The 22,733-nt window shown below is 37.8% G+C and overlaps 1 protein-coding gene across 2 annotated transcripts in view; it reads right to left on the reverse strand.

Moving 5' to 3' along the window:
• Positions 1-789: 789 nt before the first annotated feature.
• The window catches only part of EYA4 (EYA transcriptional coactivator and phosphatase 4), a 263,359-nt gene continuing 241,415 nt past the window's right edge, over positions 790-22,733 (reverse strand). For both annotated transcript variants that reach the window (XM_077776010.1, XM_077776011.1), the window contains 7 exons: positions 19,997-20,086; positions 14,075-14,133; positions 13,816-13,976; positions 10,743-10,857; positions 6,597-6,718; positions 4,463-4,563; positions 790-870 (listed from right to left, as the gene is read on the reverse strand). In XM_077776010.1, the coding sequence (XP_077632136.1) occupies positions 790-870; positions 4,463-4,563; positions 6,597-6,718; positions 10,743-10,857; positions 13,816-13,976; positions 14,075-14,133; positions 19,997-20,086 (729 nt within the window). The remainder of the gene's footprint in view (positions 871-4,462; positions 4,564-6,596; positions 6,719-10,742; positions 10,858-13,815; positions 13,977-14,074; positions 14,134-19,996; positions 20,087-22,733) is intronic.

Below are 22,733 nucleotides of genomic sequence, written 5' to 3' on the forward strand. Positions count from 1 at the left end.
TGATAGCTTGAATTTTAAATTTGGTCATCTTAAAAATGATCACAAAGGTTTTTTTTTTTTTTTCATTATCTACAGATTTTAACCAAAGTTACATTGTAACACACAAACGCTGTCTTGTCTTTAAGGCACAACACATCAGTATGAATGAACATTCTGTTTGCCAAACTTAAAAAAGAGACATCATTATGAGACTCCCATTTCCCACCCCCCCAACAAATGAAAGAAAAATTGCATCCACTTTCAAAGTCAGCTGCTAATAAAGTCACAGTAAATTATTTTCATCAATAATTTACACAAATTACAGGTCTAGATAGGATTGTCCTTATACAGTCTGAGTGCATTCCAATTCAGATTTTCTGGGCTAGGTAGGCTAAAGTCAGATTCAAACCTCAGGGCTGAGAAGGTCTCCCATTTTGAGGAATGTTGAACACCACCTTGCCAGACGGAGCATGTGTTGGTGCTTTGCCGGGTAAGAGTTCTTTGCTAAAGCTGTTAATTCCAGTTAGGACTTGTTCGGTGTGTCCCAGCAACCTCCACAGATTTTTTTTTTAAACATTAAAGTGTTGTAAATATAAGACCATAGAGCTTCCTTTCTGTAGCACTAAAGTTTAATTCCATTCAGCAATCTGAATTCTTCATTCTGGAATTTTCATTCCAAATATGATTTCATCCTTTAAGACAATTTATATGTGTAAAGCCAGAGGCATTGAATCACACATAAAAATTCAGTGTACTTGAAATATAAAAAAAAAAAAAAAGAAAAAAAGGATCTCCAGGTAGAGAACACAGTTACAAATACTCTAATTCCAGTGCTTGATGCAGAGCCAAGAGGTCTGAGTGACTTGATATCCTCCAAAAGGGCATGTTGTGCTGTGTGTTGACAGAGGGACAGGGGAGAAAAGGGGAGGGAATGGAGAGAAATCATAACTATTGTCTCAATGAAGCAGCAGTACACACAAAAATGTGTGGTTCATCCACGTTCAAGAGAGGCATGATTGTATTTTGAAGGCTTGGTAGCATCAATATCGTATCATCAAAATAAGAGAGAAATAGATCTGAACTGGATTTGAATAATTATAAAAGCAAATACTGAGATTTCTGAAGTAGTTTTGTATTTATTCTGGTAAATATCATTACCAACATCAGCATCTGGGTAAGCAGGCCAAGCATCAAAATCCTCCATGGCTGATGGGAAGCAATTTTTAACCACAACACTCCTTAGGGTTCACCTCTCAGTTGGAAACAAAATTTTAAAAATGATAAACTTCCTAAGTTCCAGGCTTTTCATGTATTTGACAGAAAGAGGGTGAATCCTTTTCTATGTAAAGGATAATTTGAATCTGGACTATATAAGGTAAGAAACAATGTAGGGACAATCAATCTTCTTCCTTGTCTCGGGTAAGTAATAACTTAAGCCAGGAGCACTGACTTAATTCATTGGTGTGGGACTGAGGGACAGCACTCCAGCCAGCATCCATTCACAATGGGAGCAATATATACTTGAGGGAACAAAAACGGGCTCTTGTGGGGAAAAATATTCTTAGACATTACAATGGTTTGTGGCACCCCAAAGATATACCATGATATGGTATATGTGTGGTAAATTTCATGAAAAAGTGTGATTAGAACAACAATGTCAGAAAATACTCCATTATAGAAAATAATGAAAACAAAGAAATAATGCATGATAGCAGTTAACAAAGTCAAGCATTACTTGTACTTTTGGCTGCTGCCATCTTATAGAATATATATGTATGGAATATATGTCCACATATATATAATGGAAATATATATATCTTTATGTATAAAACAGGGAAAATATATTTTATTATAAAAGTTAAACATTAAACTAATAATCACTATTGTTATAATTCTTTGCTGTCCAATATAGTAGCCACCAACCCATGTATTTACTGAGCACGTGAAATGTGGCAAGTCCTATTCAAAATGCATACTGAATTTCAAAGACAGAATATAAACATCACATTAGTAATTATTATATTAGGCGTCAATACAATAATTGTTTATGTATATTGGGTTAAAGTACATTACTAAGATTAATTCTACCTATCTCTCTTTACTTTTTTTTTTTAAATGCAGTTTCCAGAAAACTGAAAAGTACAATAACGGCTCATGTTACATATTCCTATAGGGGAGTGTGGTTATACATTCTTAAACTTTGAAATTTCTTCTTAAATTTGCAACACAAAACATGTTTCTAGGTCCAATGAAAGCACAGATATTCACCCAATGTAACAGTTTTTGTTTTTCCATTCAGCTCAGATCTATTTATAATAACAAAATAGTGCTTGGTATTTCTGCGCATGCGATAACAGCCACATCCAAAGAAAAGCATGCATCCTGGACACCAGAAGAACCAGCCACCTGTGTTTCAAAACAGAGCTATAAGCCTTCACCATCACCAAAACTGTACCTACATAAACAACCATTTGGAAGTAGCATTCTAACCAAGGTTCTCATCCACTTGGATTCCTGCTTTTTTCCCCCTGAAGTTTCAGGTGTAAAGCAGAGGGAGTGCTGTCCCAAGTCCTGTTTTCACACCATGGGTAAACGGTATAGACTTTATATATCTTCATTTTCAAAGGCATATAACATTACTGGTTTGGAAAAGTGAACTGTATTAGCCCTGACCTAGACAGATGTGAATTTCACATAAGCTAAAAGACTTGCAAAATGTCTGCCGCAGTGGTTGCGTGGACGATTGGATGCGTGCAATTCTGGGGCCAATATGAAAAATCAAAACAACATGGACTCAGGCCATTGACAAACTCAGAAGTTATTTCAACTGTGTGCAACTGTAAGGATTCTAAGTAGCAGTTGGCACTGAAAGTTGTATTTCTTAAGGCTGGATCCCTGGCCTTCTACAGAACATCCTGGGGCCCACAGTGCTGTCTTGGGTCAGGGACACTGCTAACTGACACCGAGAGCTCTGTGGGAGTCAGAGTCTGCACTAACACTCCCAATGTTATGGAAAAGCATGGGATTTTTCAATTGTGGCTTCCAATACTTCACCAAATCTTCTAAAGTAGAAGCTCTCTCTTTCTTCACTTGGCTTGAGTTGAATGATCTAAAACATAAATCATGTCTTTTATCTTTCTAGTAGAGCTATAAATTTTCCTAAACCCTCCCCCTTCTTTTTTTTGAAAACAGAAATCAGGTGAACACTCCAGCACATACAACTGTTTTAGTGAAGGCTTTGTTAGATGATTTGAGGGGCGCCTGGGCGGCTCAGTCGGTTAAGCATCATGATCTTGCCATTCCCAAGTTTGAGCCCCCATCGGGCTCTGTGCCAACAGCTCAGAGCCTGGAGCCTGTTTCAGAATCTATGTCTTCCTCTCTCCTCTCTCTCTCCTCTCTTTCTCCTCTCTCCTCTCTCTCTCGTCCTCACTCATACTCTGTCTATATCTCTTAAAAATAAACATTAAAAAAAAATTTAGATGATGATTTGAGATCTCCTCAGGATGACAACATTCTTTTTATGTAAAAAGATATAAGCCAATGTGTTATTGTTTAAAAATAGCAGTTATCATTTTGCTTTATTTCATGAAGTCTATGATTTCTATCCTGGCTGGATGACAGATACGTTGTAATCATTCAGTAAAAGAAGAATTAGATCTCAGTACTGTGGCGACTGATAGTTGGGTGTCTAGGACAAAGCCTGGTATCATTCCTCTTTGGATCTTGGGCCAACTATTTAATGGTTTCTATCTGTCTTAATTTCTTCTTCAGAAATATGGGCCAGATGAAAGGGCTTATTTAAATACCTAGGGCCTATGAGGTCTCCTGAATATGTTCGATGCCAGCTGCTTGGCTTTAATCAAGTACTAATGTCTCACTAAAACAGACAACGCTCTTCTAGAAGGCATGACGCATACTGCCTCTGGGTCGCTATGACAAGCTGGCACCAAAGGATCTGAATAATACATGTCCTTCCAACTGCATTTATTAAATTCTCTAGCAAGTTTTTTCTTCAGCTATTAAAAATACCCTCAGCATGTATCCCCAGGGAGCACACTTACTACAAGGCATTCACAAGGACCATATGGCATGAAAGATGGGGGAGCAAAAAGGGAAGAACTGAGTCACTCATTCGATTTCTATGGAGTTCACTAAACTTGTGTATCAGGTGAAACTTCATGTATTTAAAGGTGGTCACTTCCCCCCATCTTCCTTAATGATCACTGTATCTGTGTGCATGCTGCGTACACACGCATAAATAAATCTGACTGAATTTCCCCACGTTTCCTGTAAGATTTCAGGCAAAAAATGCTAGACTCCAAATGGTTTATTTGAATGTAAGTATCGGCCTTCTCATGCTCTTACGGCTTGGCATCTATAAATGTAAATCGTTTGTCAAGCTGCCATGGGGCCACACTACAGGAATGCAAACACAAAAGCTTGCATGAGGGGTATCACACCAACATGGTTTCAGACGGGTTACCTTTTTTGCTGCCTGTTCTTCTTCTACACCATCCCCAATTACAACATACACTACTTTTCTGCCAAACCTTTGCATTATTCGTTCAAAGCAACTTTCTTTCCCTGGAAGATAAATGAGATAAAGTTCAGAGTGAAGTTACCTGGTTAGCGGCATGCTCCTCATCTCGGCCATCTCCAATCACAACATAAGTTATGTTAGTGCCAAATCTGGACACTATACGCTCAAAACAGCTTTCCTTGCCTGCAAAACAATGCACTGCTTATTCTTCCAGCCACTGCATTCATTAACCTAAAGATTCATAAAGTGTTAGGTTAATTTCTCTCCAACATCAATCACTTAAACTAGCCTGCAGCCTCTGGGTTTGTGAAATCAACCAATATGGTTGAATAATGGAAGTCTTCACTTGAGACCAAATGATTAAACAAATGTGTCTCACACTCCAAAAAAGTCGGTAGGGTTAAGCATTTGACCCAGAGAAAATGTTTGCTTCTTGTACACCAGCAGAAGAATTCAGGAACAACTTTAAAAGCAGCTGTGGGTTTTAATATCTATTTGTTTATAATCCTGTGGATCAATTTTGTCTAGTTTAAGTGGTATAGACAAGTCAGCTAAAAATATTATTGTAAAAAAGCCGAAGGTTCATCTGCAAGGAAAGAGGAAATACGAAGATGTGGATTTACCTTGATTAAAAAAACCCAAAAACCAAAAAACTCCTTTCTTCAAGTGGCTGGGAGCTAGTCTGCTCAGATTAATCGTACTAAGGGTGCTGTGTGACTGGGCCACAGCGTTGGTGACACCTATCACCTCTGATTGTACTATGGGAATAACATCGTGGAATTTCTAGATGTTCTTCATTTTACAACATTGGCCTAACTCTCTGAATTTCATTCCCAGAATGTTCATGCAGTCATGGCTCTTTTTGCATTGCTTTTTCTTAATCTGATAATTCAGAACTCCAAAAAATACTAGCTTAAAGGGAAAAATAAAAATGATTTTTTTTCAGATGAAATATAAGGAACAATTTGGCCCATAAAAAAGAACATTATTCTTTCCAGAAGAAATGCTTATGTTGGTGTCAAATTATTTGATTTGTCAGAATGGAAGATAAAGTGTGATATATTAAGGCTGCTGGCATAAATACACACATTTATGTAAGAAATGAATTGGGATTGGGATCAGCGCTCTGAACTGCGGTGCCTGTGACAAGGTGGACTTGACATTATGAAAGTGTGGCTCTCTTTGACTCTCCTGGAACAGCTGAAACTAGGGGCTCCTTCTGCTTGTGCCAATATCAAAACTCGGTGAGACCCAGGACAGGTTATGTTTGGTAGGGGACTTTAGGATTCTGAACTCTTGTCAAGGTGTCAGAACCTAAGTCTGTTGACCTTCAGGGCGCATTATACAACCTATTTCCCCAGGCATTTCCTTGACACCCGGTGGAATACATGACCTGTTTTCTTTGAACTCTTTCAGGATGGCAGAAGTTAGGAAGTTCTGTTTTTGAAAGTTGCTTAGAGACTTGGTCTGTGAAAGGCAGTTAAAACACAAAGATGGCTCTGCAGATAGATATTAAGCAAATGAACAAGGCTTTGGTTCAAACAGGTTCTTTGGTTACTATCAAACATTTTTGGAAATGCAGATGTCTAGCCATTCATGAGTTATAATTCATTAAATTATTTTTTTTTCCTGAAGTGAAGGATGCTACATTAGTCCATGTGGCACTCCCCTGTAACGTATGTCAAAGAGTATTTTATCTTAGATCTAGATTATTGCATGTGCAAAGATGCAATACCATATACCATATTAATTAAGATATTAACTACAATGGCTAAAGACACTGTCTATTATTCAGAAAACATGTGTTGTCATGAAATGTAAATACAAACACATAAATAAGCAAATATAATTGTCCAGATACTGAATTCAGAATTTCACTGGGCAACAGTTTTCATAAAATTTGCATACATACACTGGGTCACAGTGTACTTTGTTATTTGTGCTCCATTCAAACTTGCTTGATAGTCTAATAGCGAAACTGATGGAGGAGGGAATCATGCAGAGAGACATATTAAGGAAATCCCCCCGAACCCAGATGTGAACACATTCCATACAGAGTTAGAAGCAATTGTCTTACCTATTTTAGTTGCACTGTAAATATTCTCAATGGGGAAAGCACCTCCTAAACTATAGAGTAGAACCTTCGCGAGTGCTGGGATCAGTTGGGTTGTCGTTACCAAGACATTTACGCAGTTACTCCTAAGATAGGGAGGAAATATGCATAGTTGTTTTCCAATACTAGGTAATTTCGAATGGCACAGATTTAAATTGTCACTGAAGTCTTTCAATTGCATAATAAATGGGTCCTGATCATCTAACTTTTAGATATCAGCAGTTATTTATGGAGTGCCTGCTATCTGGCAGGTACCATGACAGTGTGAGGAATACATCCCAAGATGGGGGAAGTGGAAGGAAACAGGCAAAAAGAAGTCATGGATGAGTGACACTTTTGTTCCCCGCCCGGCATCCCAGATAGATAGGAGAGACACGAGTAAACATACACCTGCAATAGGAAATATGTTCTATAATAAAGATCTCCTCAGGCTCCTGTGAAACCTCAGAGAAGGATACCTACCTCAGCCAATGGCAATCATGGGAAGGTTATCAGAGGGATGGCTTAGCTCTAAGTTTTACAAGTATCCAGATGAGGTAATTTTCAGGGTGATAAGACTCTATGGCTCAGGGTTTTCAGAGCTTGGAAAAGTAGTGGACATAGGCAGAAAGAAGGTAATGGGATGGGTAAAAGTTGTTTTTGGATTTTGCTTGAGAAACAGCCCAGTGTCCCAGTCAAGGGGCTGACAGATGGGGATCCTGGAGAAGAATGAGAGGACCCTTATTTAGTCCAGAAGAGGAGACTCTGAATCTCCTTTCCAACAACAACAAAGGGTTGAATTTAATGGGCCCAGTTTTAATCTGTCTACAAACGCCCTACTCTTTGAGAGTAACAGTCTCCCATTTTACAATTTACAGCTGTTTCTTTCACAGTAATACTGCAGGGAGATAAAGGAAATACCTAGAGAGTGGGAACTATGAGGCAGAGATTTGGAAAGAATGGACTGTGGTCCTTCCTTCTGGGTTATGGGAAAACTGAAGCATCCTGCTTTGAGAGGCTCAAACCACACACGTGAAATTGGGACTCAAAATGCCTTTCTATACCAGACCTTTCTCTCCTGGTATTGTGTAGCATGGGCCTTAAATACGTATTCATTAGGGCCCCTAAAATATTCTCTAGAATTCTCTAGATTGATTATCAGAAGCTTGGTTTCAACAGCAAATCAGAAGAGCAAACCGAATGCCCACTCTTCATGGATACGCTTAATAGCATGCTTTATGTTCTTTAGGCATATTCCGTGTAAAGAAAAGCCACATTTTATTCAAAAACAATTATAAAACCTTTATAATGACAGCCTTTTAAAACATTTTCATTTGTAAAATATTTCCACAGATAGCCTGATTTTGTAACAGAAGCTCTAACTCTTGGAGACAAATGATGACATTATCACTCATATGGGCTAAAGGAACAAAGCCTTCTAGAGGTAGGAGTTTAATAAAATAAGCAATCCTTAATTTTGCTGATGAGGAAATAAAGACCTGGAAGGTGAGTTGCCTGCCTGTCATCAGAAACTCCCAAGTAATGGCAGAGTATTAAGCAGAATACGCAAACACATCACTGTATTGAAATAATATGTGAAATCTCGCTTTGCCACTTAGACCGTATGATAATTGAAGTGACATCATTTCTTTTTTATTTTTTATTAAAGAAATTAAAAAATAACAATTTTTTTTTGAGAGACAGAGCAGAAGCAGGGGAGGGGCAGAGAGAGAGGGAGACACAGAATCAGAAGCAGGCTCCAGGCTCTGAGTTGTCAGCACAGAGCCCGATGCGGGGCATGAATCCTTGAACTGTGAGATCATAACCTGAACCAAAGTCAGACGCTTAACTGACTGAGCCACCCAGGTGCCCCTATATCATTTCTTTTTTAAATTGCATACATTGCATATATTTATAAATGGCAAACACTGCATATGTTTATATCTAATTTATAATGCATTGTAACTCTTAATTCCAAGCATTGCATATATTGCATGTATATACTTGTGTGAAATACAAACAAATATAAAGAAGAACATGAACAGCATTATTTAGCCACACAGAGATGGCAACTACTCTCTCCATTTTGCATGTTTACTACAGAATTTCTATTTGTGTACAGATTTATTTTCTCATTAGGACCATACTTCATATATATGTTTTTATTCTACTTTTTTCTCTTATTTATATCCTGAGCCTATTCATTTATGTCATATTGTCTCTTAGTCCTCTTTCCCCAAGACAGAATGTGTGACGACTACATGTGGCTCCGGCATAATTTTTTAAACTGAGGCTCAGTAACTCAGTCACTGGGTTTCATTTCTAAATATTATAAATAACGTGCCTTACACAGACAATTTTCCTACACATTTGATTGCATCCATTGACTATACTCATAGGAGAGGAATCAGAGCTGTAGGGGACAACCTTTGCTAAAGACTGTGATCTGTAATTCCGCCATTTTGTATAAGCTTCTGTTTTTCTGATATCCTAACCTTCTGTAAAAAAAAAAAAACTACCAATACCGTCACACGTGTGGGTAGCTTAGCAAGTTTCATGGCATTTAAATCTTCAATGTGCAATGACTCATTTTTACCCTTCTTTTCCTTGTTAATATTTTTATTTCTGAAAATCACATACCCTTGTAGTTGCTTTAAGGCCATGTGTTTAATAATAATCTCTCCATATTACAGGTAACACATATATAATTTATATAACTATGTAATAACCTTGGTTTTTAACTATCTCGGAGAACTCTTTTAAAACCGTAAAAGCCACTGACCTCCTCCTCAGAGAAATGCACATGCGACTACATTTTGCACACAATTTCAGGGACTCAGGAGTCCTCACATCCCAGCTTCCCTGACCTTTCATCCTCACATCACCAGTTACAGAGACCACAAGGCAGCAAGTCCCATTTTAAAACAGTTTCAACTGTGAGGCATTTCTTGCTTACACAGAGCCAGAGCCTTCCTTCCTAGGATTCCTACTCATTCCACCTAAATCTCCTTTATAGACCAGAGAGCGATGTTTATTTTTGGCCGAACAACTCAAACAATTGAAGTCGGTAATCTTGTTCCACGTCAGACTCTTCTTCAGACTAAACTCCTTGGTTCCTCCCTCCGACTGTTCCTTTCTTCATGGGATTTCCACAACCGAAAACCCTTCTGGACACTTTGCTGGTCCAACAAGGGGTTTCAAATATGTCCGAGACCCTGCTGGAATGTGGTGCCCAGCACTAAGCACAGTACTGTGTTCTGGTTTTCCCAGCCTGACGTGGGACACTACAGCTCCCTTGCCTCCCCACTCACACTTCCCACCATGGACGTGGCTGCTGCTGGGGTCGCGGCCAGGAGCCACGTGCAGGATTTCCTGCATGCATGTTTACTTCCATGCTCTAACCCTCCACTCCCCTTTGACCCTGCCAAGGCTTTCTGTATCCTGATGCCCTCGGTCCACATATTCTTTGTGCTACTGACAGGATTGCTAATAAGCATGCTTCTATTTATCCACCAACTCAGAAGCAAAATGAAGGAAATAGTATAGTGCAAAGATTCATCCCCACTCTAGCTATCACTTTCCAGATTTGTATTATTTTATTAGGTAGCATTTATGGCACATGGTGCTCAACCAGTGAGAAGTTGATTCAGTTCTATTATCTATACCAGTAAGTCAGTATTTCATGGTTTAGTTCAAACAACACAAAGGTTACAAGTTCTTTACAGAGCCTTCTCTTGCTATTTTGCTGCATTTAAATTATGTGTATTATCTACAATGGCCTAAGACATTTAAATATATGCACTCTGTATGTAAACTATATTGTTTTATTATTTTTTTTCATCATCTCCTGTTTCAATACAAGTCACATGGCCCTCCTGTGGAGATTAGCAGTAGTTGTATAGAAAGAAGGGTAAAGAGGAAGGACCTCCTGGCTATTCTGAGAAGAGCAACTTCCAGCCTCCACCCCCCAGCACCTCCCCCTCAACATACATTGAAAATACTAGATTCAATATATTCTTAGGTTCCTTCACATTCTAAAATACTCTAGAAATTAAAAAATATATATATATAGTACTATTAAAACTATATCTTCAACATAATAAATAGACAAACTGCAACAACACCACTTACCTAGTACTAATAATTGATAATGACTTAAGTGCATTTGTGAGCCAGGAGTCTGTCAGACCTTCAATCTCTGCCCTTAACTGCAACCACGCATCTCTCTTGGCTGGGCCAAGGAGTCCTGCAACAATGAAAAGCAAGGCAGAGTCAACAGATGACAAATTTTCAGGAATACCTGCTTTGGCCTCCCTTCTGTCTGATCCAGATAACATCAGAAATGAAGAGTGACTGATTGGTATCAGTACTAATCCTTCCTTTCAGAACTGATTATCCATTCATTCAACAAACATTTACTGAACAACTTCAGGTTTCAGGTACTGGGCCCAACACTGGGGATGTAGCAGGGAAAAAGGGGATCCTGGTCTCTGCACCCACTGAGCCTAGAATCTGGCATGGAGGACACCAGTCACGTGTGGAGCTGCGACAATTCCCATGCCTGGGTCCCATTCCAAAAGACAGTCATATAATAGATCTGGAGAGGGGCTCCTGGGTGGCTCGGTCAGTTGACCATCTGACTTCAGCTCAGGTCATAATCTCACGGTTCATGGTTTGAGCCCTGCGTCAGGCTCCGTGCTGACAGCTCGGAGCCTGGAGCCTGCTTTGGATTCTGTGTCTCCCCTCCCACCCCTCTCTGCCTATCCTCCACTCATGCTCTGTCTCTCAAGAATGAATGTTAAAAACAAAATTAAAAAAAAAAAGGTCTGGAGAAGAAGGTGAGGTTTACTAGCCTAGGGATTCAAACTTCACACACTCTGGCTGTCTGAACATGTTTCACTTCTTAATAATCACAATCATTACCACTTTTAACCAGTATTGATGACATTATCATATGTCACTAAGAGTAGTGAAGCTATCACAAATACTGTGTTTTTTAAAAAGACAAGAATTATATTTAGAATTCTGAGGCATACGACAGAGTTATAAACAATGGTTAAAGCTGCACTAATGTTGATATAAGTAGGCAGACTATCTGTTTTATTTAAAAAGCCCTTGTTTTTATGAAAAAAAATAAGATCATGCAAATCCACTAAAAATAAGTTTCTTATTTAAATTGTGTTTCAGGATATCAGGAGCACATACACAGGTGGATGATTTTCCAAATCAAAATTTATATTTTCTAGCAACTCATTTGTCCTTTTATTTCAATAAAGAGATGCTAACAGATTAGCTCAGAAAAAATGGACTTGCAGGTCATCAAACTTTTAAAGCTATAATACTATTTACTAGTAATCTTGTTAATTTTTAAATGATTTTAGTTTACCCTTCATGAGGGAAACAATGTCATGCCTGCATGATAAAAATTACTTCAGATTTCTCAAAGGAATGTTTACTTTAAAATTAAACATATTGCCCACAATTGATCAGAAACTCTTTGATTTTACAAAAGTGTCTTACACAGAGCACTGGAGTGAATTAGGAAACTGCAGTTGTCTGCTTGGGACCCTGGACAAGTCAGAAGTCTGCAGGGCCTATTTCTCACCTCTCTTTTCTTCTTTTTTTTAATGTTTATTTATTTTGAGAGAAAGAGAGGCAGAGCACAAATGGGGGAGGGGCAGAGAAAGGAAGACACAGAATCTGAGGCAGGTTCCAGGCTCTGAACTGTCAGCACAGAGCCCCACACTAAGCTTGAACTCATGAGCCATGAGATCACCACCAGAGGTGAAGGTAGATGCTAACTGACTGAGCCACCCAGACGTCCCAAAGATTTCTCATTTCTAAGACCCCTTTTGGTTGTAACATCAATAATAATAACATGAGAACTGATTATGGTTCTACATGTTTTCTTTGTTCTCTTGTAGCTACTGAGTATGTACTAAGCATCTATTATGCACCTAAGGCTAGTTGGACACTGGGGATACACAACGAACAGACACACAGCCCTACCCTCATGACGTGTGCGGTGTGTGTAATAATATATACTATAGATGAAAATGTTACTTACTGTATTGTATTCTATAATACGTATATAAATATATATCTGTATAGTATGCATAATTATATATAGCTATCATTCAGTATGAGATTCTGATTTAAGCTCCTCAACCATCCATCCTTTAAAAAGAGAGAGAGAGAGGGGGAAGAGAGAGAAAGAGGGAGAGAGAGAGAGAGAGAGAGAACAAACCCTGGGAGAAAAAATTTCTGTCTTCTTAGCTAATCTTAGAATCTTGCTGGCCTATATATTTGATCATAACAATAGAAATAATCGTGGTTTATTTTATCAAGAAATATATCCAAGATTTTAGTTTTGAGGTCACAGGTTGTAATATCACCCGTATATATGGATGAAAATAAAATGGTTTAGATATAACCTACAAGGTATCTGAACATTTAAAAACCATGATGGGGTGCCTGGATGGCTCATTCAGTTAAACATCCAACTTGATTTTGGCTCAGGTCTTAATCTCAGGGTTCACGGGTTCGAGCCCCACATTGGGCTCTGTGCTGACAGTGCAGAGACTTCTTAGCATTCTCTCTTTCTTTCTCTCTCTCTCTCTCTGCCCTCCCCTAGTCATGTTCACTCTCTCTTTCAAAATAAATGAACTAAGCAACAATAACAACATGATAATCACATTTAATACTATGCATGGAAAAGATATACTGTCAGATAACATGCAATTAAAAAATATAGCCTTAAGTCTGAAATGACTTAAAGCACTGTTGGTATTTATTTCTAAAGGATTCCAGAAAGGTAATGATGACTAAAAACTGTGCTCTAATGACGAGTCCTTGCTTTTAGACAGGTCTTCCTGCTGCCTCAATTAGTTCCTCTGTCTGGTTTTCACTAATAGTGCCTGCTGATGACGGGTAAACTAAATGCCCTCCTATAAATCTTAACCAAGCACCTGGGCCTGAAGAATTCCCAACTCCTTTGGCAGAGCTGCACATTTTACTTTGCACTTAACATTTTTTTCTGCTACTAACTCTAAGGGACTTAAAATTCTGACTCTGTGTAGTTCAGCACGAGCTCTCGGTAATTTATCTTAGAGTAGAGGAATCTCTAAACGTGGAACCTGGCATTACAGTTTAAACCCTACATCTCTCTACAGTGTCTTTATTAGAGTTAAAGAGCCACACATACCTCCAACATTGTTCTTGTAGGTGTTGTATAATTCTTTTACTCTTCTGTAACGAAAAGCCAACTTCCTCATCCAGTCAACCCCTCCTCTTACACCTGTTGGCAAACAAAGGTTTGCACTACTTGCAGCTGCATGGAAGCCATCAGTTGCAAAACTGTAGGTACTGTAACACCCAAAATACATTAAAAAGAAATAATTACATGTGCAAAACTCCGTAGCTGAATTTCTGTAGGAAATAGCATACTGAAAGGCATGGCTTACCTTAAATCTTGCCCATTATCATCAGAGGAAACATCATCTATATGAACTTGATCACACTCCTGTTAAAAACATTGGAAAGGTTATTTGTTTTTCAAATGCTGTCCGTGAGGAGCTGGAGGGTTTTTCCATCTTTCCATTTGACCAGGCTACGGCCAGAAGGTGGCAGCACTTGCCCACCCATCCCACTGCCAGCCTGGGGAATGGCATCGTTTCTATTCTAAACCCAGAAGCGTGCCATCAAAACTGGTAGGAAAACAACATGCCATGCGGGTTTCTTTAGAGCAGTTAAAAAATTTTAATCTTGAAATTATGGTTCACAAATTATCTTTTGTATCTTTATAGGAATGACTGGTGTCCACTTTCAGCCATTTCCGTTGTGCATACTTAAGTATGGGAATAACGCTAGATACACAGAACTTGCTTGGTCCGAACCTCAAGTGGTTACTATTATTTGCTCTTTCTTGAGCAACAGAGGGGCCTGATGTTTATGGTGCCCTGTGAGACTTCTGTGACTTCCAGTCTATGACTGGGCCAGCGGTACCTGGAAAGAACCATGCTGATGTTATTTTAAAAGTCCTTGTCTTTCAACACTGAAAAAATGCTAATAACCATAGAAGTCGACATTTCCTTTTTCTACCTTTTGTTCAAGGTTTGAAATCTTTAAGCTGAAAATACTTACAAATAAAAGGGAAATAACAAAGATTTAACATCTCCAATGTGCTACAAACTCAGAGGAAAATAAAGTTGAGGTAAATCTGCCCATATAATTGACCTGACTCAAGTTAGTGTTCTCAGAACAAATAGTAATTGCTTTGCTGTTCTAAGAATCCTATTCTATCTTCAAATTATCCGCAAAGTTCCAGTGAAACAGCATGTGATCTGAAGGTGGAATTTGGCTAGGGCATTTAAAATACCGAGTACTTATGAACTTTAGGTATAGTTTGGTCTTTTGGGCTCTTTTTCTCTCCTCAAATTATTTCAGTCATTCTCACAGATGCTGATTATATACATGGTACGTACTATTCAAAATCAATTTTTAAAAATTATTAACTTGGCAATAAGATGCCACACCAAACAAGGGGTTTTCAGCTACTGTTTATAATCATTAAAGGACATGGGAAGTATCTGGTACTGAAATATTTAATATCTCATCTCCAGTTTTCTATACTGAATATATTAGATCCTATTACAGTCTGGGGGCGAACTAATGGACTCAGGCTTCTTTTAAAATATAAAATATAGGGGTGCCTGGGTGGCTCTGTTGGTTAAGCATCCAACTTTGGCTCAGATCATGACCTCATGGTTCATGAGTTCGAGCCCTGCATTTGGGCTCTGTGCTGACAGCTCAGAGCCTGGAGCCTGCTTCGGATTCTATGTCCCCTTCCCTACTCCTCCCCAACTCATGCTCTCTCTCTCTCTCTCCCTCTCTCAAAAATAAATAAACATTAAACATATTTTAAAAAGATGTAAAATATAAAACTAGCCCAATCAATACAATTTTAGTACATAACTTGAAAATCCAGGTAAATTGAAGGTTCATATGATTTACATAAATTATGGGTTTACCACCATTCATAGGTAAGGAAGGGCTCCAAAAAGTTAATCTGACTAGAAGGCTCCCAAGAGGGGTGTTTGGGCCACCTGGATATACTCCCATTTAAAGCACAATCTGACACACAGTAATCATTCAGCAACTATTGGCTGACTAAATGGCATATGTCCAGATAAAATGACAGTTCTTGACCAAATTACCACAATCATTTAAATTTTCTAAAACAAAGTTTCAATTATATTAAAACTAATATTCCAGATGCTATAAGGACTGTAAGTAGATATTATATCAAGAGTGGAGGGGAGGAGAGAGTATGGGGTACAAACTAAGGTTTCAGGACTCAGGGTGGGATAGACCTTTGGAAGGGGGTTTCCCCATTTTGACTGAGTATAGGTTGAAAAGAGTACAGCTCAAACTTTAACCAACAGAGGCAGTATGCTTCCAGAAAAATCTTAGGGAACAGTACTCAAAGCAACAGTAGTGGCTATTGGACTGGGCTCTAAAGGAACGGGTGGGAAGATTTCATTATTAGCATGAAAACTGTAAATAAAGTTCTCCCCAAACATGGAGGCAGCAAAGTAGTTCCAGACAAGACTCTTCTTACTTAGAGATGGTGACATTCTTGGGAAGTATGAAGAGTGAACTAAATCACTATCAAAACGGCATCACGTAAAGCTATTCATTCTACTGAAGTTCCAAAATCTTTCATCATGTAAAAAATTTCCATCCCCTCATAATATACTGTAATAAATAAATAAATATCCAAAAGAGTGGGGGAAATCCTTACAAATCACTCTGTTACTTCTATTTGGAAGTTATTTCTATATTTAATACCTTCTCATCCTAATTTGTGGAGAAATTCCTCTGACATTTCAAGTATTAACTCACATGATTAATTTACACATTTTGCCCCTAAATTTATTTTTTACTCCTGAGGACATCACATCCCAAACTTATTGGGCCATGAGCTTCATATCTGAAGTTATGTTTGAGATTTTTCCAAATGGAACTTCTCTTTAAATTCATGCCTAGTTAACTATGCCTGTTGACTCTGGACTCTTGCCTGAGGATTACAGTCCAGTGAAAGAAACCTGAACTTCAATCACTTACATTTTTAGAAAATTCTAAATAATTGTTCTTCAATTAGTTTTCACTCAGAGGAATTGTGCAAGAATTATTTTGACCAAAACCTGAAATACTAAAAACACTGTAATGCTTGGCTTCAAACAAATTTCAGTCTAAGGACTCAGACATTTGCAATAATTGATGCTAATGTTAATTTCTTTATTTTTGTCTTACAAGGTGACCACAAATTTGCCAATGATCTTTATCAGTTACAATCGACCCAGCAGTCTTCTCTCACTTTTGTGAACTTGAACTCCCTGTTGCCTTCCTTTCTGGAAGTTATTCTAACTGAAATAACATTTTATTTCAACAGAGAGCATTTCTCTTCTTAAGAGGAGGCAAACTGCCTTTGCCTTCTCTGCAGTTGGGCAGGATGTAGAGAAGTGTCTATTAGGATTTAAATTTGTATCTTTTAAGGAATTATGTGAGAGCAGCTGTCACTACATATGTTATAGTATCTACTGAAGGATTTGAGTCTCAAATTAGATTTCTGGGTTAAGAAAAGAAACCCTGAGAGAATAAATACACCAGGAAAAAAAAAAAAAACCCTTAATAGGCTAATGATGGAATGACTCTTGAGGAATTCGCCTCTTTGTTAGCAGAAGCAGAAATAGCTTAACACCAGTTACGTAGCCCATGACAATGGTTGCTTACAAGAGGTATGCTGAAATAAAAAATTGGGTGAGAGTAAAGTTGAGTTTCAAAATATGATGCAGCAGGAGAGCGAATATATATGTAACGGCACTGAATGATCTTAAAAGTTACTGTTTAGATTTTGTTTTCATGTTTGTTTATAAGCCTTTGGGTTTCCTTGGGCATTTCATCTGGATGTACATGCGTAGGTGTGATGTGTAGGTCAGTGCACATGTATGAGAATTTAATCGATGTATATGCAGATACTCAATCAGTTCACTGATGAGGGACTGTTGGACACTAACTAAGATGCAGTGCTGGAGTCAAGTGGAGTTTTTGTCACAGTTTAAAACATGACTAAAAAGCTGTAATCAGAAGGGAAAGTCAATACCAGTATTTTCTCAGTTACTATTTTTACCAGAGATCCTGCCGGGTATTTTAAAAATATATTTTATATAGTATATAATCCAAAATAAAAATTCTTAAAGCACCACAGATGACCACATGCTTCTGATATGCCAACATTCATGTCAAATGTGCTAAAAGTATTCTCAAATTCATCACATGCTACTTTCGCTTTCTTACTTTAGTATTCTGTTAAAAGTTGGGTGGTAAATTTATTCCATCTGGCTTCTAATGTGCCACTAAAAAGCTAAAAAGGTCATTTATTGCATTTATTTCTAGTAAAAAATAATTAATGAAAGGAATAAAACTCTAAATATTGAATAAAACTACATAAAATTTTCTTTCTTTTATTTTGGTATTTACAGGTTTAAAAAGATGAGTAATTGTAGAATTTTGTTTTAAAAAAATGAGACTCCTCCATTTTAACCAACAGAAAAATCAACCTGAAAGTTATCACCTTATTTAAAATTCAAGTTCCAAAGATTAAAATGTGTTTTCTATTATAATGTATATATAAAGTCATTCTGTATACTACACTACTAATAAGTGGAAGGATTAATTTAAATCAGTTTTAGAGAGGTGATTATTTTTTCTTATTATCTATAACTGGAAAACTTGCCTAGGAGCACTGATCTTTCATACTGGTCATTAAAGAAAACAAATAAAATCTCTTTAAACAGACAGTAATTTTATTATCCAGTAAAAACAGTGACTCACTGCAGAGAAAACACCACCAAAAAAAATGACACTACCCAGATTTCCAGCACATACATTTATGGGATATACTATAAAACGTAATTTTTACTCTTATGCCTCGAATGTAGCTAAGACTGGATTTAAGACCTTGTCAATTTTTAAAATTTATTTAAGGCACTGAATAATTTAGCTTTTCTTTCTCACACACTTCTGCATGGCATGAGGGTAGAAATATGTGCTCTGGAGTCAGAGACTCCACAGTTTCTTCTTCTTTTTTTAAAATTTTTTAACATTTTATTTATTTCTGAGACAGACAGCATGAGAAAGGGAGGGTCAGAGAGAGAGGGAGATACAGAATCTGAAACAGGCTCCAGGCTCTGAGCTGGCTGTCCGCACAGAGCCTGACGCAGGGCTCAAACCCATGAGCCGTGAGATCATGACCTGAGCCGAAGTCTGCCACCCAACCAACTGAGCCACCCAGGTGCCCCAAGAGATGCCTGCATTTCGAATCCCAGTTTTATCACTTAGCTAGCAGGTAACCTTACACGTGATTTTTATGCTTGTGCACCCTACGGTTTTCCTTGATAAAAATAATGTGATAAACATATTTATTTCAAAGATTATTATTTCACTAATGGAAAATCCAATAGAAAACGTCTGTACAAGGGGTGTTTTGGCAATAATCATCTCCCTCTCCATCGAGAATATGATTGTAGATATTTTTATTTCATTGTGAAAGCGTGAGATAAAATATAAATGTAAATATGTCACTTAAAAATATTTCAGCGTAGTTGCGCATGACTGAGAAGTACTTCTGCTCAGTGACCAACTATGCAGTTACTTCAAATTTTACCATCTGAATGCCTAATAAATTAGATCAGCAGCACTCAGATTATATATCTCATTACAGTACTTATTCAGCTATCTTGAGGCTATTGAGGAGGCAGGGTGGGGTGGGGGAGTACTTTCATTTTGTTATTGTTGGTTTTACTTTCCCTTCGAGATTGGGAATGAAAAGATAAATGAGAAAAAGAAAAAAAATAAATGCGATGAAACCAGTCAGATGTGATATGTAAATAGCCCTAGCACCATTTTATCCAGATGGGGAGGAAATAAGGAACAAAAATGTTGTCTAAAATTAGGCTTCAGATGATCTACAAAACTTAATATCTATGATTGCTGCTGTCCAGCAATTAACCTAAATAGTACCCTGGTTAGTATTCTGGAAAAGCACATGCTGGTTGGAAAGGTACCAAATGGGTTGTATGGTGTGGGACAGCAATCCCTTCTGAGATATTTTTGTTTTAAACATGTGCCAGTACATAGGTATAATTAATTAATGCAATTTAGCTTTTTATATTTGTATATACATTTTCCTCTTGACAGAAACGTCACTATTCTCTTGAGCTAATATATTTCTTTTAGATTTCTTGAAGTTACCTGCACATATAGAAACCAGTGAAACATTTTAACGGACGGATACAACTGTTCCTACCTTTTACAGTTCTTACCTCTAAATCATTAAAAAATAAATGTGTATCAGCAAGATTAAAAATCATTTCCTCCATTCGGAGTCCAAGGGTTACAGCCATGGGGGGATCCTGAAAAGAAAAAAATACATACAACGAGGTAAATTTTCAGTAACTGGTTATTAAGAATGTTTTAAGTGCATATTGTTGTGGGTGGTAGGGGTGGGTAGATTGTATGGATTTTAACCTAGGATTCAAAATATTTCCAATTATCATCTAAAAAGGTAACTTTCCAAAGGATAATCCAAGCCACACTAAATGTACAGATATGTTTGTGAATTTACAGGAATTTATACACACATGATGACAACCCAGAATATATTTTCACATATATCTCTATGTACCTGAGAAGGAGGAAGGAACCAAGCTAATTTATAGGACCCAGTTTACACATACTCCTTGGAGAAAGATATCTGGATGGGATACTGAAGAATGGAGCAGACTTGCACAGGAGAGGAAAGGGCATCTCTTTAAGAATAACAGGTAATAAGCAGGAAAGGGAGAAAAGAAGGACTTCCAGATGTCTGTAGGGCTGGAGCAGACAATGTCGTCTGAAGGTGGGCCAGGAAGAGGGGGTGGAACATGGTAAAACCATCTCTTAAATATTAATTACATTTGATCTACAGGCAATATTTATGTGAATATGCATATGGTTTGGTCTAACCTGTATCTGACTAGAGATGAAGAGGGTAGGGTCAAGGATAACTAAAAGAACATTAACTTAGTAAAAGTAATCTAAGTAGAAACTATATACATTTAGGAGTTTAATGAAAGTAAGGGGTTAGTAAGGAGGCAAGTGACTTAATTCTTGTTTACAGAAACCAAGATATTACATAGCAGCAAGGAGCTCAGCCCCTAGACCACAGCTGGTACTTTCCCATGATTAACTACAGTTGAAAGCCTGGCATCGGAGGTGGAAGACTTTAGAAAGTAAGGAGAATTTAGAGCTAGAGCTAGGGAGTAATTCATGCACAAACATTGTGCTTGAAAAAAAAAAAATGAAATGATCGAGATTGCAATGATCTCTAAAAGAGAACGGCTATAGGCTGGGGACGACTCTGGAGACACAGAAAACAAAAACCTGGAAGGGACAAATCCTCAGAATTTGAGGCCAGAATGGGTATTAACAGGGAGAAGAATATGGTTTCGAATAAAGCTGACAAGTCTAGAAGGATACTGTTGGTTTTGGCTGAGAAGTTATTTTGGAAGACTTTAGAGGGTGATTTGGGTTGAGTGGCTGGGCCAGGAGCCAGACTGTAGGGATCTGAGGGGAGAGAACCAAACTTGTGTTTTCAATGTTCTAATAAATGGCATTTCAAAAAATGTATTTAAACCTGGGGAAATTAATGCTAACTTGACTTCAATTTATGATAAGGATGTGCAACCCAACAGGCCACGCCAGAGTCACATACACCCCTAACCATCCTCCACCGAGCAGCAGAAGTTCTTCCTCATTCCACTCCGACTCTGTAACAACCAATTTTCTGCCTATACTCCTTCCCATAATGCTTCAAGGAGGAAACCCTAGAGTAAACATATTTGAAGTGAGTGTCATCTTCATATTCTGTAGTGATTAAAATCTAGAGAATAGGAATTGAGTGCTAAGAAAGAGGTCACTGAGGTGTGCTGAGCAGAGCCTTGATGTGGGAGAAGATGAAGCTAGGACAGTAAGAATGTACTGGATGTCAACACAATTTCTTAATCGTTTGCATCTCTTCCTTGGAGATTTCTGTGGATTTCATAGTTAGAGACTCTCCTCTCAAAAACAGATGTCTGTCGTTTACATACTTGATGGCATCCTGATATGGTGTCCTCCAGTCAAGTCAGATATGACTGCTAGATTCATTTGTCTTCCATGACAGGACTGTTTGGAACAGTATACTCAAAGACCAAAGTAAGTTCCATTTGATCCAACAAATACACATTCAAGGACAAAAACAGATATAGGGAGTGTCCAGTTCGTGTCTCGAAGAGTTTCGAAACTCGGAAGGATGTCTTGCTGCTACCTTCAAGTATAAAATTCTTCTTTTTCCTTATTTCTTTTGTGGTTGTTCATAGCTTTTGTTGTTGAAAGAAAACCCCTGAAGGCTGAGTTATTTTTCAAACTATACATTTGTCTTTTTCTGTTTGGAAATTCCTACTTCTAGTCTCTGTCTCTCTCTTTTGGGGTAGGGTGGAGAGGCTGAGGATGGAAAACTTGTAAATATTCTGTCTAGTCATGGGACTATGAACAAAAAGTCTATAGAAATATCAGGAAAAATCAAATGTAATTATAGCATGAAAACATATAATTCCATTAGTGACGCTCTCTGCTTTTGAGGAATGTTCGCTGATGCAAGACAATAAAATGGAACTCCACACTACTCCATTATGTGTCTGATGCTTACTGCCCTAAAGATATATATTTCAGATAGGGATTCAGAAATGGCCTATTTAAAAGATTTTCCTTCTGGAGACTAGGTTGGTTAAATTCTTCTCCTATGATTTGGCAATTTTTCTTTCTTAAGTTTTAAATGAAATTACTGAATTTCTTATATTCATGTCTCACATTCTTTGTAGTTATAGATCAGATTTATGAGGCTGGGAGAAAACATACTGTTCCTCTTTAATTGTTACTTTCATTGATTCCACACTCTGAAGTACATGACTCTCTATGCTACCCATGATAGGAGAATCCATGAAGAATGCATTTTGTGCATCTGATAAGCATGCAAATACG

Source organism: Crocuta crocuta, unplaced genomic scaffold (assembly GCF_008692635.1).
Source record: "Crocuta crocuta isolate KB4526 unplaced genomic scaffold, BGI_CrCroc_1.0 scaffold25, whole genome shotgun sequence".
In the NCBI taxonomy this organism is placed as follows: domain Eukaryota; kingdom Metazoa; phylum Chordata; class Mammalia; order Carnivora; family Hyaenidae; genus Crocuta; species Crocuta crocuta.